This window comes from Hippoglossus stenolepis, chromosome 19 (genome assembly GCF_022539355.2).
Source record: "Hippoglossus stenolepis isolate QCI-W04-F060 chromosome 19, HSTE1.2, whole genome shotgun sequence".
In the NCBI taxonomy this organism is placed as follows: Eukaryota; Metazoa; Chordata; class Actinopteri; order Pleuronectiformes; family Pleuronectidae; genus Hippoglossus; species Hippoglossus stenolepis.
The window spans coordinates 14256266-14271354 of NC_061501.1; the positions used below are offsets into that span (position 1 = coordinate 14256266).

At 41.7% G+C, this 15089-nt stretch overlaps 2 protein-coding genes across 3 annotated transcripts in view; one reads left to right on the forward strand and one right to left on the reverse strand.

Moving 5' to 3' along the window:
- lmbr1 (limb development membrane protein 1) overlaps positions 1 to 5086 on the forward strand; it is a 31270-nt gene extending 26184 nt beyond the window's left edge. For both annotated transcript variants that reach the window (XM_035141933.2, XM_035141934.2), the window contains 2 exons: positions 1073 to 1234; positions 1915 to 5086. In XM_035141933.2, coding sequence (XP_034997824.1) covers positions 1073 to 1234; positions 1915 to 2000 — 248 coding nt within the window. In that variant the 3' untranslated portion in view covers positions 2001 to 5086. The remainder of the gene's footprint in view (positions 1 to 1072; positions 1235 to 1914) is intronic.
- rnf32 (ring finger protein 32) lies at positions 3835 to 14108 on the reverse strand. The gene is made up of 7 exons (XM_035141935.2): positions 14081 to 14108; positions 12666 to 12903; positions 12439 to 12581; positions 10980 to 11137; positions 10667 to 10775; positions 7271 to 7438; positions 3835 to 6112 (listed from the first exon to the last, which is right to left on the reverse strand). The coding sequence occupies exons 1-7, from the start codon at positions 14093 to 14095 to the stop codon at positions 5882 to 5884; spliced, it is 1062 nt and encodes a 353-aa protein (XP_034997826.2). The 5' UTR covers positions 14096 to 14108; the 3' UTR covers positions 3835 to 5881.
- Between the last annotated feature and the right edge of the window lie 981 nt (positions 14109 to 15089).

Sequence of the window (15089 nt, forward strand, 5' to 3'; positions counted from 1 at the left end):
TCGCTCAAGACACGGAATCGATTGCCCAATCTAATTGACGACGGAGGTTGTGAAGATGTAACAGTCGAAGAAGAATGTCCACAGACGAGGGCTTCTTCAGTCGGACACGCCCAAATATCATTTTCACATTTAGATGACTGACTAGAAAATCTTTGCTGGGTTTAACATGTTGATGCATTGATGAGGTCGGTCAGTGTTGGATGCGCAATTAACATCTCAAAAAGACGTAAATAGAGTCTGACTGATATGGATTTTTGGAGACAAGATATCATTACTGATACTAGAGAGTAAAACATTTTTCACACAGGAAACCAATATGGCGCTGCTGGTTTTCCAGGCATCGTGTGATCAGCCTGGACTGATGCTCTGAAATTGTTGTATCGGTTTGGAGCTAAGAGGAGGCTGCCGGAGAAAGTGCTACTTCATCTCTGTCCCACTGTCCTGGCAGAGAGAGATGAAGTCCACCTGCAGCTCATACCCACTTTGCTGCTATACTTAGTCACCCATTCTTTCACCGTCCACCGGGAGCAGACCTTACAACACAGTAGCTCCTAATAAGACGTAGTCAAGTGATGAAGAGGAGCATTTCCCTTTCGTCTTCAGCTTGTTTATATATTGAGGCAAAAAAATTATATATGCACATTAAATATTCTGTCAATATCAGGGAACATTTGCTTTTAAGAGACATGTTTTTATTCCCTGGGTGAAAATCTGCAAGATATTGTGCAACACTCACTTCACAGAAACTTGCGAGATGGTATGTGTTCATTGTTTGAATGTGATGTGTCATTGGCTCAGTTGCTGACTCAGGTGCATGTGTGCACAGGTGACTTTGACTCTAAAAGAATCAAAGTCCACTCAGGAGTGGCTTTCTTTTTTTAGACATGAAGCACATAGGGCTGGTCTTTGACAATCATAAAGAATAATGGCATAATAAATTACTTTTATCCTCTTTCACATAGAAATTAAATATGTTAATGCACCACAAAAATTTGGATTTAACTTCTGACTTGTTGATAGTTGGACCATGTCTTTTCTAACCCAAATATTTTTTGGATCTCTCTCTTTGTAGGTATCACCAGGTTTGACCTCTTGGGAGACTTTGGGAGATTTAACTGGCTGGGAAACTTTTACATCGTCGTTTCTTACAACCTGTTGTTTGCAGTCGTGACAACACTTTGTCTGGTGAGGAAATTCACCTCAGCAGTACGGGAAGAGCTTCTGAAGGCTTTAGGTAAATTGATCTGTTTCATCATTTTATATTCATGTATATCCAGAGGGTTTTAATATACTAAAATGCACTGTTTCCAGTGAACCACGTTTGTATACATCCACTAAGGCCCTAAGAAATTGGTGGAAATGTAAAAACTGGCCTATCTCACAAAGTTAAAGAAATTGTATGTCAGAATTCGTGCTTCTGTCTTGTCCAATTTCACATTCTTCCACCACGTTTCGTGGAAATCCGTTGAGCAGTTTTTGCAAAATTCCTCTGACAAACACACCAATGGAAAGGGTTGAAAACATAAACTCTGATGTATTAAGATTTGACTACTCAATTTCCTCCTAATTTTAAATTCACATATCTTCAGTCTCAACTGACAGTACAAACCTACACTGTGGCTCTGGACGGAGATACGTGTGTATTTCTCTCAGACATCACGACCTGCAGTGACAAAATGGAGGAATTTGCAGCGAGAGCCACTGAGCTGCTGGACTGATGTGTGACAGACGATGGGGCTAGTCTCAAAGGCTTGTGGTGACAGGCCCTGGGTTTTTGATACACGGGGTGGAATAGGGTTAGAAAATGTCAGCCAGAAGGACCGAGGGGGAGAAAAAAGCACATCAATACCTCTGTCTAAGTGAAAGTCTGAGGCTTTTTAATGAGATTTCTCTCCCTTATCTCCTCCTGCCCAGGTTTGGATAAATTGCAACTGTCAAACAGCCCCACGGACCCTGAATCTGGGAAGCTCTCGGCCAACGGGCATCAGAAAACTCTGTGAAAGGGACGACAGATCAACACGCACACACACACACACAAATATATATATATAGACACACACACACACACACACCTTAGCATAGCCAAAGGGAGATTTCAACAGTACTGCCTGACTGCTGAAAGGTGAGAGGGATTGGAGGGAACTTAATAAACCCCGGCAGTGTCTGACGGATGCTGCAAATGGAGGCTGAGAGCAATTTAGCTTCGTGACATTCCATCCTCTGCGTCTCGGATGGAAGCTGGGACAGAGCCAGGGATGCGACTGAGGAGCGACACAGACTGGCATCACTGCAGTGACCTTGATGTTGACCTCAACTGCGACTGTGACTTTAAACCACCCCTCTCTTTGCTTCAGGAGGCTCCCCCCCCCACCCCACCCCATCATTGCTACTTGGTATTCTTCTACAACCTCCTCAAGCTGCACTAGACAAAAGCAAGAGGCTACAGCAGGTGAAACAAGGCACCTTCTGTCTTTTTTAAAAATTTTTTTTTTCAAGTCTTACATCTCACTTCTTTTACCTTCACCCTGCTCCTGCTCTGTATTCAGCGTATTAAAATGGACCCCCACAATGTTCTAATGTCAGTACGTCCCTGGTTGCACTTGCAGTTTCTGGTCTCTAATCGTTGGTCTCTCGTTGCTATGTGGACTGATACAGGCGTGATTACGGTGTCAATTTGTCATTTTTGATTTAAACTCAAAATGTGAAAAATAACAAAATGTGTTGAAGCATGAGAAGAAGTGATTTATTCCCACTCACCACAGCCGGGGGGGAACCTTGCACAGCATCGATACAGTTCACGGGATATGCATCAGCGCTGTCGTTACTGATAGGCCTTAGATTTTAGCACTCGTGCTTTCGTTGATCTTTTTTTAAAATTTGGCTTTACTCAAGTGCGCTTTAACTTTATCGATGATGTCATTATAGTTTGTATGGAGTAGGGTAAGGACTTTTTTACTTGCTCTAGATTTGACTTGAGCTACTCCACAAATGGCAAACTACATTATAGAGTTTAATCCACGTCAGTTCCAGTGAGAATGATTGAGGCTGTTGGTTGTATTTCCTCAAATATATGCACATGATAAGAATATGTCACATTTTGCTCATCCCAAAAAAGAACAGAAGAAAGGATCAGATTTGTCCTTTGGTTAAATGTTGTAATATTGTGTTTCAAACCTCTTCCACGTTATTTGGATGTAATTGCCGGACTCTCTGTGAGTCCGTTGAGGGTAGGACTCGCTAAGCAATCTGTATTTTTTCAGACATTTTATTTGTTTATAAAAAAAACACCTAAATCTAATGCAAACCTGTAACAGTCTTCACATACAAAGTGCACGAGTTTGCAGGTGGTAGAAAGACTTGGTGACTCAGGCCCCATCTACATGTTGTCGTATTGCTGCATAATCTTCTGAACTGTGATGTTCTCTGTCTCCAGAACCACCTTAAATGCCTTAGACGACGAGCATCTCACAGGCTTAATGTTAAGGTTGTTTTCCTGTTCTGTGTAGTCTGTTTGTGTACATGTACGTGTGTGTACATTTACATGTTGTCTCTAGACAGTTCCACTGTGATCCGCTGTACACAACCGAGTTTCTAGTCCAAAGCAGCCGTTGAAATGTACGATTTGTTTTTGTTTTGTTTTTGCCATGAATGTTGTGAGAAGCTCTCGTCTCGTGAGAGGCTCGGTTTCGTTCCCTGAACAACACGAGCACTTGCTTGAAAAGGGTTGAGCGATCAAATGGTGTCGTTTTCGTGGTGTCATAGATGTCATGTGTTTTCACGTTGACTAATATGACATGATGATGATGACACGAGATAAGGAAGCAAAAAAAAATGTAATTCACATATGCATTTAAAACTTGGGTTTCTCAGGACAGGAAATGTTTTACATCAAAGCTGTCGATGGTTGTTGCTACATTACAAAGATACATTTTCAACACTGAAGCCAGCTTCCCAAATTAGTAAATCGGACGGGAGAATGTTTTGGAAAGTGGGATTTAAAGATATAACAGCGTTTACCATCCAAGAGTCCAGGTTCCACAAAGTCTTTCCTGGCAGAAACATTCAGTAGATTTTGTAGTAGGTTGTAGTTTGTCTCATGCATACAGTCGAGTGTTGGGCTCACTTAAGGGGTGAAAAAAATCTCTTACAAAACTTATGTCTTAACTTTAGGCTAAGTTATTTCACAGGTAATTTATCACTCTTCTATCAACTATCCACCTTTTTGCACATCGGCAACATGTCATTGTAAGTTTGTTCAATAAACTGAGTATTATGAAGAAAGAACCACATGGACTTGGAAGAAATTTGCTTTTATAGAAGAGGAGATGACCGACTGGAAGGATATCATCGGGTACATCTGCATGATATTCATAAAATCTAATTGTTTTGGATCCATAAGGAGTTGAAACATGGATTCTCATTAAATTAGGACTTCATTCTTGTAAAATTACAACCTTATTCTCTTTTCTTTTCTTCATTATGGCCCTAATACTCCATGAAACATGCTCATATTGTGTTGTCAGCTTTTCATTTTAGGACAACACTGATCATTGGGGGGGGAAGTAAGATGGCACAAAATGATATGGTAAAGCAAAAATAATGATACTATAAATTGGTAAAATAATTTAAATTAGCACAAAAGGTTTTTCTGACTTGAGCCGGATGAATTATAATCACTAAAATTGCTCTATGGGGATTTTTTTTTTTACATTTCCACAATTGCTTTGATCCCATCTATTCAGGAGAGTGTGGTAACGTTGGACTCTGGCAGGGAAGCATCACAATCACACTCCTCGCAGTCGCTTCTGACCCGAGAGCCGACAGGTCTGTTTTCGATTACAGCGTTTCTGGTTGGCCTCACCGTCAATCTGTGTTTTCTGTGGGGGTTTGTAAAGTCGAGAGTTTGTGTGTACTGTAAGTGACGCAGCTTTTATTTCTGTCTCTATGTCCGTCAGTCTCTGCATGTAAGTTTTTGGTACATGTCTTGTGAATGTATTTTTTTACAAATTTCTCAGTTTGCTAAATTTATGTTTTGTTATTTTTGATGTTTATGTGTTTGAAAATAAAAGTAGAAAATGCTTCAGTATCTGTTCTTTTCTCATTGTAGCATCCAGGACAATAATGGTGCTTGACAAATTACTATAAATTCATATTTTAGATTTTTACACCTTATTTACCACTTCATTGCAGAGAGTTTGGAAAGAACAACAAAACATCTCGTGTTTTTGTGCAGGAGCCAAGACCTGATAAGCTTAGATTAGCTTAGCATAAAGACGAGAAGCTCTGACCAAAGGTTACATAAATCAGCAGCCCTTTAACCCACTAACAAATTAAATCTCACTTCTTTAATCCAAACACAAACAGTGCAAAAATGACAGCTTGTGTTTTTATAGGTGCGTGCAGTAGGTTTTGGCAAACAACGCCTGGGCGGAATGAACTCCACGACTTTCTGCTGGATGCTGGTTTCTCTCACTGTGATAAGATGATTACAGGAAGTCACTGCACCAAACAATTCAATCGAAGTACAACTGCCTCCCAGCTCCAGCTGCGTTTAACATAAGCTGAGTTCAGGCATGCAAAGAAGTCAGGACATTCTCCTGATATTTTCCAGAGGGGCTGAATGTAGCAACAAAAAAATGTCTGAGTCAGTTGCTCCAGAGACATTTTCTGGAACTTTTCCTGCCAGCCCCCTAATAAAATGTCAACAGGAAATTCACAGTGATGGAGCAGGCACGTTAACGACGTAACAGACCCAATACAAACTTCTCAGGGGCAATGCTCCACCCCGACACCTTTTTTTTTTAATACATATTACTTTACCCAACAAATATTACAGGACAGGACAATCTAAAATGCCACCTTGCATAAACGTGTACCTGCTTTAGATGAGTCTTTTGTGGTAGACAGATCTGCACAGGGGACATGAAGGTCTGCTGTTGGCTGTAAACGACTCGAAGGCCTCTAAACAAAGCTGGTGGAAGATGTGGGAACAGGACAGGAGCACGGTTCGTCGGGGTTGTTGATGGTTGGAAGTAGCAGCTTGTGTTGGGAGGTTCAGGCTGCACAGTGCAGTCAGGCAGATGGGACAGTCCCACACATCCCTCTGGATAACCTGTAAGAACAAACAATACAAGTTAATTCACCTGTAAGTCATGCTATGAATAAAGGAAAATGCAGAATATCTAGCAGGTAAGAACTGTCTGTTCCTCCCATGGACTGACTACAAAAATATACATAGACTCCACGTCCGTAAAGTGCCTGAAACCTGTATTCTCTCCAATTACCAGCAGGGGACTACTCCACTGGTTTTAAAAGAGGTCCGATTCTATTGAGAATATGACTATTTCTCAGTCGTCAGTAAACATTTGCGTAAGGTATTTAAAATCTCAATCACTAGTTTCAAGTCTTCTTCAATACAGCATGATGTTCATGTTGTAAATGATGGTCTCAATTAGAGTTACATAGACGATAAAGCAGGTGGCAGGTGAAGGTGGGCGTGCAATGTCCTCGAGCTCCCAGTCAGGCTCCGCCCCCGCTCCTCCAAATATGGTTAATTCTGGTTTCAAACAACCAAGATGGCGCTGGACAAAATGCCAAACTACAGGCTTCAAAACAAAAGACCAATGGGTGGATATCCACCTGGACCAAATCTGTTGGCATCTACTTATAACATGTTTACCAGTGATCCTGATAAAAACTAAGCAAAACACACTCAGCTCCGCCAATGATAAACAGAACACAGCTACCTGGATTTAAAATGTCTCGCTGTGAAATGTTTCATATCAAGCTCTTGCACCTGTGGAAAAGATGCAGGGTTTGTGTTCACTGTTTGATGCCCGATGTCAAGGCTGAGCACTCGTGCATTGTGCTGAACCTTCTCACACACCTCTCCCTCTCAATGGAAAATGCTACTGGCTGCTATGAAAGCCAACAATGGAGCCTTGTGGAAAAGCAAATCTTAACGTCCTTTCAGTTCCTCCGCAGCCGTCCAGGCGATGAAAAGCATGTCGTGCATTATCAGACCAGCTCGTGGTTTTTGTAAACACAGAGGATTATTAGCCCGCTACCATTCATTTGCTAAATTGAATGATAACCTCAGGAGAGAGGAGTACTTTATCTATAGCAGCTGTGATGCTGCGGTCCCCATGCAAGTGTTAACATGTCGAGGAAACACAAGGCTGAAGAAGAATCAGACTAGGATTATTTTTTATTACAAGGCCACGTTCAAAGACACGAATGGCTCCTGGTCGTTCCGCAGAGTGTGTCTGACCTGGCTCTGTATTCGGTCCCAGTCGTTGTCCTGTGGTTCGGAGACACTCTTTCTCTCCAACTGCTGGAACACTCGTCTGCTTGATGACAGGGAGCGGTCGATATCACTCAGAAAAGCCTCCGTGTCGGTGTGACAGTATCGGACAAAGCTGTCATTCAACTCCTGCAACTAATTAGAAAAACCATTTTATTGGCACAAAGGAGGCATGTTTCATTCAGGGACACAATAGAGTCGTGTTTTCGGCAAAGGCTAATTGTGTGTGTGTGTGTGTGTGTGTATTGTAATGGCTGAGGCACGCTGACAGGGTGCAGTTGTTAAACAGCCAGATCAATACAGTCACGTCTCCCACTAACATGGAGAATTAATGGAAACCAGTGAAAAAATGGAAGGCTGTGCTGGGAAACATGCAAACACACACATCTGTGACAGTTTTCCTGTTTCATACATGGTCACATTAGCATGCTCTCTCGTCTGCCGTGCACACAGTGTTTGGAAGGAAAAACTAATGGATTACTAATCAATAGAGAGTTATTGAGTTTCTCTCCTGTGAAATAATGTGTGGAATTGATGGATCTTGATCTCTGTCTCTCTACAGTCCATCTGATAAAACCAGTCAAGTCTTCCATTCTCAATGGACCATTTAAAGACCCCTATTCTGTGTCTGTGTTCCCATAACTCATCTGTCTTCTCCCATTTACAACAGCTGTTGCTAGGCAACAATTAATGCCTTAATATGCATATTACTGTTTAATATCAAACTCAATTTCAATAGTCAGTGAAGGGGCTATTTATATACTTCAACTTTCAAATGTACTGTGCAGCAGACCCATAAAAATACATTTCTGCATGTAACACAAGTGACAATAACAGGGGGGCTCGGAGAACAAGGCTAATGTCCCATATCGCCATGTTAAAGAAGGTAAAAAAGGTCCTGGACCATCTTGTTTATTCAGATCTGCTCCAAAATCCAATGGGTTCTACCTTGAGTCTTTACTCTTCAACAAATTTTTCACGGAAATCGGTTCAGTAATTTTTGAGTGATGATGCTGACGGACAGCGATGAAAACATGACCTGCCTGGTGGAGATAATTACATCACCTGAACCATCTCCATGACAACTGAACAAACTAGACTGAGATGAACCGACCAAGTGGGCCATGTGATAAGACCGTGTTTGTTCAAGCTTTTCATTCGTTCAATAACTGCATGAGATTACAGAAAAAATATGCATTGTTGAAGCGTTTCAACAGATTTATAATTTTCTGGATTAATCAATTGATCTATAATGTGTCAATATTGTAAACAAAAAACATCAGAGTTCCCTTAAGCCCCAGTTATCTTCAGATTTCTGTTTTGTGTGATCTACACTAAGATATTCAGCCTACTATCACTTTAACAACTGTATCACTATCAGCAAAATCATTTAGAGGCTGGCATTAAGTTCAATGTTGATTAAAACAGTTGCCGATAATTTTCTGTCTATCAACTATTTACTGGCACACACACACACACACGCGCACACGCACACACATGCGCACACACACGCGCACACACACACGCACACACGCACACACACACATCCCCTAGCCTGCCACAGTGACATGAGAATTGCTTTACAGCTCGGCTTTTATCACTAATTAAACAACTGTTAACTATTCGGATGGAGGGTTTTATGAGCCTGGCTGACTTTTCGACAGTCCGGGCAAACAGTACAGCCTCTGGTGAACTTTGCATTGCTCCACAGTAGATGGGGACAGGGGAGGACACAGAAGGGGAAGAGGAGGTGGAGCGCAGAGGCGTTATCTCACGGTAATCCATCTCGATGTCGGTAGTGTCCCCCTTAATGTGTTGACTCAGGGTCGGACCTCCGAAGTGAGTAAAAATTGAAAGCTGGGCATCGGGATCAGCTGATAACATTTCTGAAACTGGAGTTTTTCTTTTTTCCCCCCCTCAGGCAACACCTGGTACAAAGATGCTTTATGGCCTCCTGCTATCATGAGGAAACCTGAAAGAAAAGGTTCCTCTGTCTCACACAGGTTCCAGCCCAGCGCTAACACGCCTGTTTGCATTACAGTCAGCTAAGCAAATAAGTCTTCCCCTTGAAAATCAAGTCAATCAGACCTGTCAGCGCCGTGTTGCACAGCTCGCAGCTCTTGAAGATCATCCTCGGTGTGACAAAAGATATGAGACAATCTCATGACCACCCACGACCAGCGAAACATACTCTGAATGTAAAGTGTCTGACAGCGGCGGTGACTCCGTCCTGGGCATGTGAACCCGGACATGGCCTAATGCGTCAGAACAGAGTTAATTGGTTCAGTAAATGCTGTGTCTTTGTTTACGTGACATGTTGGGGCAGAGTTTATAGGCGAGATGATGGAGAGTGACGGGGGGGATGCGTAGGACACTCTGACCCTTGCAACACATTATAAGTGTGGTCCTCATACATATGTCAGTTTGGTTTAATCAACTTCTTTGAGGCACAGGAGCACTCTACGTGATTACAACACTCCACACAGAAATATAAATATACCTGTTTCTTTAAGACACACTGGACATACAGAGCACGCAAGTATTTCAGATTAGGGCCAATGAATGAATTTGTATGAGAAACAACTCTGCGTCCTGGTGTGAGAAATGATCCGCGACATCTTTGGTCATCTCAGGCCTCAGCTGGAGGAGGTTCACTAGGTGGCAATGTTCCCTTTTCCTGGGAGCCGGCGTAAAGGCAACACGAGCCTCACAGTCAAATGACCCCATCCGCCGGCTGCTCTCGAGACCATCGGTCAGCCGCTCTGAAATATTCCCTCCATCGTGTCCAGTGGTTCTATGATTCATGGCTTTGAAATGGGACAAGAGAACAAAGCCTGAAGCCAGAAACTGCGTCAGGTATCCAAGCACCCCGGCCGATTTCTCGTCTTCACCCTTTCCTGTCCAGCCAAGTCATACACACGCTACACACACACACACGCTGATCGATGACGGAATACCAGACCCAAACATGCCCCGGGAGACATTGTGCTTTTGTGTTGACCGTGGAATGTCCAGACTGTTTGACGAACACACAAAACTCTCTTCACATTAGTGGACAAACAGTGTATGATTCACAAAGCATCAAAGAGGCTCGAGAGGGTGACAGCAGGTGAACGTGTGTGTGTTAGCGGTGGGGTCAGCGAGTCCCTGAGACCCATTTCTCAACCCTGAAGATGTGATGTTCGTCAATACCTTTATTCGACTGACTACACGGCCAAAGAATGTCAGAAAGAACGTTGAAAATGAGACTTGAGGTGGCAGATACTAGGTAATGTGACCTCATGTATGTCCAGTGTGGCCAAGGAAGCGTGATAATCTACAACGTCCTGATGTGATCACTTCAGTGTTACAGTCCACACTCACCTTCGCCTCAAAGAATTTGCGTCGCAGCCGTCTGTCTTTTGGGCAGATTGTTTTCCTCATATGCTTGTACCACTTTCGAGCGACGTAGCCTCGCCAGCATGCTTGAATTCTGCACACGCACAAAATACAGTCACAAAAGAAGAAACAATAGAACATAGTTTTGTATCAGAGGAGGACTTCAACCTAATTCAACTAGAGTTATGTAGAAATTACTTCTGAGATAGTGTGATGTACAATTCTTAGTTTTTGTTTCTTTATGGAGACACATTAAAACCAATAACCCTACATTTTGTATTTGGTTCCGTGCATTCACCTGGTAGCACTCTGGTGTCTGAAGAGCTGAGCTGCATCGTGTATCACGCGTGTTTCATACTGCCTCCTCCTGCACATAGGGCAGCGCTTCATCCCAGAAAACCTCTCAAAGGCCTGTAGACATGCTCTGTGGAAAACATGAGAGCAAGACAGCAGCACCTGCAAAGGGACAGTTCTCCAAATGAATCGGTTTATGTGAATACACAAAATAATATCACACATGGTGTAAATCAAGAAGCAGCATCTAAATTGATCCTATGAGTTAAGATTTCATGGGTTGACTGACTATATAGGTTACCATGTCTCCCGAGGATGTGTATTGGTTATTGTATACGGCCTATGTGTATGTGAGCTCTAAGCCACTTTAAATCAGTGTGTATTCATGCCAATATGTGAATGTGTGTATTTGATGTTAAGTGTTATTTGTCTAGGGGATAGAGGGAGTCAGCATGACCCCCAGTGGGGCGATTGGGACCTGGACTAAACTCTCCTTCTACCTGCGAGAGGGGCTCTTTTATCGTCTGAAAGGAGACCGCCACGGCTGTGGGGCTTTGCACACAAACCAGTTTACTCAGATCTCTTGAGGGCAGAGGGGAGGCATATTGATTTCCTATTGTTTTTTGGCCTGACCAACACACTCCATCACTGGTGAAAGGGCCCCCTGCAGTGTACAATTTCCAAGAGCTCCACAAGCCATTAGTCCAGAGAGAAATTTCACTTCTCACAACATTCTAATGGTACGAGCTACAGCCTAAGGTCCACAAAGAAATAGAATAGAAATGTAATAGAAAGCAGTGTTTACATCTTGATTTATTACAGAGAATATTAGGTTGATATTGAAATAACAAGAGCTTGACAGTCACAACGATTCCAGTCCACACAAACTGGTTCAGAGCAACTGCTGTTGTAAGCATTTTTCAATCCCTTTAACAGTTGAAAGACTGTGGCACGGCGGCATTGTCACAATATGAAGGCTTCCATGAAAATGCCAAATCAACAAAGATTCCCTCTTGTCACTTTCCCTTGTTAGCAGCCTCTAATTAACTTTTTTTTCTCCCCCTGAGTCAAACTAATATTTACACACGCATCTATGGCAACTGTGCTTTGTGAGGCCGCCTATTCTAGTCCCGCATTCTTGAGGAGATTGGCATCTTAAAAGGGGATCGGAAAGGTGTAAAAGACTGAAAGACCCTCACAGTTACACACTGATTGCTACATCATCACGTCACACTTGAGTTCCAGGGCAGTATGGGTAAATTTGTACAGTTGTCTACACAGATTAGAACATACAGGAACTGCAGGTGGAAGGGGGGGGGCTTGTGTGTGTATTTGTGTGCTTATGTGGAAACACAGGGTTTCCCTCGAGAACAGACACAGAACATTGAAAACAACCTTAAAAATATATATATATAGAGGTCTCTCACAGAGTATTAAAAGTAGGAACTGTGTTGGATGAATACCTGAGGCTGCAGGCGGAACTCCTCCCTGCATATCGCACAGGGCTGAGCGGATTCCCCCTGGTGAACGGACCTCGCCTTGACCTGCATCCATTCGTCCTCCATCAGCCTCTCTGCTGGGGAAGCCACCAAACCCATCTTCTGAGCTAAAACACATACATATACGCTGTTTGTATGAGACTTTCTGACATTAAAAACATTCCAAAGCCTGGATGTTATTTGTTGTCTACCTAATGATAAAGCAGGAGGAGCCGGATCCAGAACATATTCTCTCTCGTCTCGCCAGTCACCCGGCCTCTGCAAACCTTCCACGTTTCCTCTTGCATGTGGGTTTGTGGCCGGTTTTCTTCTGCATCTCAGCAAAGGGTCAGAAAGTGAGAAGTCTGACTGTAGCAGGCTCCGCGTGATGTGGTCTTGAAAGGCAACGGAGGTGATCACCAGCTTGTTGCTTGCTTTAGACTTCAAGCCCTGTAAAGACGTTACATATAAAATGATGCGTGAGGCTTTGCTAAGTTTATAACCTGGGCAAAGCAGCAAATGTTTATCATGAAACATGCTGTCTGGATCAGAGGTTTTCAAAGTGTGAGGTGGGGGGGGGTTCAGTTTCAGGAGAGGCTCAGTGAATGGAAGTGAAAACAATTATTATAATAGCCTGAATTTGTATGAGTTGGTTACAGAGATAGTTTAGAGATGCCGTTGTTTGGAGGAATTCTTTCCCATTTCTCCTGAGTCAGAATCTGATCAATTCTTCATTCACCTTAACTGTACATAATTTATGTCTGCATTACTTACTGATCACTTTAATCATCCTGTATTTATCTACGTTTTCACAGCCGTTATCCTGTTCACCGTCCTTTTTCAGTCATACACACTACTCTTACTTCATAATTATACTTATTAATTATTATTATTATCATTAATTAATCATAGTATACTGCATTGATTTGCACCGATGTCATGGTTGTTTTCTTTCTTGTTTTTACCTGTTGTCTTGACATGCTCTATGTGCCTTAGAATTAAATAAAGTTGTTTTGAAGAAATGCCTCATAGGACAGACTTTTTTTTTAATGTATTTGGAGAAGTTATGTCAAAAAGCGATATTAGGTTATCTTGGCTTAGTTGTTGGGATCAAACAGCAGGATCATGATGAAAACTAACCAAGTGAACTAAGATAGATGAAGTCTTTGAATGGTACCATTACATGATCCACTAATGAAGTACTACGCTTGTTAAATACTTTTTAAAACCCTCATAGCTGCTCCTGATATATCTTTTAATAACAGGAAAAGTGTATCCTGGATATTTAGGTTGTTTTCACCGTGAACTAAACACGCAGGAGTTTAACTATCTCATTAAGCTACTAGCTCATTATGCTACTAGCTCATTAAGCTACTAGCTCATTATGCTACTAGCTCATTAAGCTACTAGCTCATTATGCTACTAGCTCATTAAGCTAGCAGGTGCAGAACAACACCACGGAGCATTTTAACGTCATTTCTGCGCCACAACGCGGACCCAGTCTAAACCCTGAGGTCCAGACCGGAAGAGACGCAGGTGGTGTCTCTGCCTCAGTCTCTCACTCGAGCGCGTTTTCATTGAAGAGTAAATGAGCGAAGAGAAGTGAGAAAGAAGCTAAAGTCCAAACCTTCCGCATCGCCATCCTATCAACGGACTGTTTGACCGGTTACCTGGCAACGATGTCCACGCCCCCTCGCCCCGCGGTGCCTCATCTCTGCCTCTGATTGGCTGAGCGGACACCTCTGTGTTAGCTGATTGGTTATTGTTTCCAAATTAATCAGACCGTGCGTTGAGTTTGATTTCTTCACGTGATATTTAAATAAATCAAACATATTTTTCAGTTAATCTAATTCAATCCAATTCAAATAACTGTATCAATTAAGAATCATGTTGAAGCTTAAAAGTTATTTAATATTATTAATCTTATTTACAGGATTTTAAATGGTTGAATGTAAATACATAGTCCTACTTTTATTTTAATTTAATTTCGAGATTTATTGAGCTGGAATTTCAACTTTATGATTAAAAAACTAACTCACAAATACATAAACCAAAATATAATCTTTACTAACATTACAATATTTTTAAAAATCAGAAATGCTCTATTTTAAAGTATTAACTTGAGAAATTCCATGTTATACTTGAGTATCATTTCAGAGAGAAATCTTGGACTTTTTACATCTCTTAAATTCTTGGTTACTTTGTAGATTAATAGATTTGATTATGTATAAATCCATTAATATAATATGATGCATGTAAACTACCAGCATTTGCTGTTGAAAGTAAAAAGCTCCAACATTTCTTTAATATAATTGATTATCAAATAATGTTACCCATAATAATATAGGATTGATTTTGATTCAGTACAAGTCAATCATTGTATATACATTTTCTTGATTATAGTCCTGTACTTGTACAAACTGTATATTCTATCTACTCCATTGTATGTATAACACCACTGCATTTACAAAGTTTTCTATTTCTCTTCTATCGCCATGCACAGGTACATTTGCCCTTTGAAAACTATGTGTGATGTCTCAATCTTACTAATGATTATTTTATTGTCAGGGGGATGTCAGTGAAGAGTTGGAACCTGACCAAAGGAGGTTAGTCTGTGTGTCTCTGTGACTCATCGA

Excerpts from the sequence above, each read along its gene's own strand:
- rnf32 (XM_035141935.2), bottom strand. Across the intron at positions 10,776-10,979 it reads AGACACCAGAGTGCTACCAG|AATTCAAGCATGCTGGCGAG; the intron begins GTGAATGCACGG and ends GTGCGTGTGCAG. Across the intron at positions 6,113-7,270 it reads GGGACCGAATACAGAGCCAG|GTTATCCAGAGGGATGTGTG; the intron begins GTCAGACACACT and ends TTGTTCTTACAG.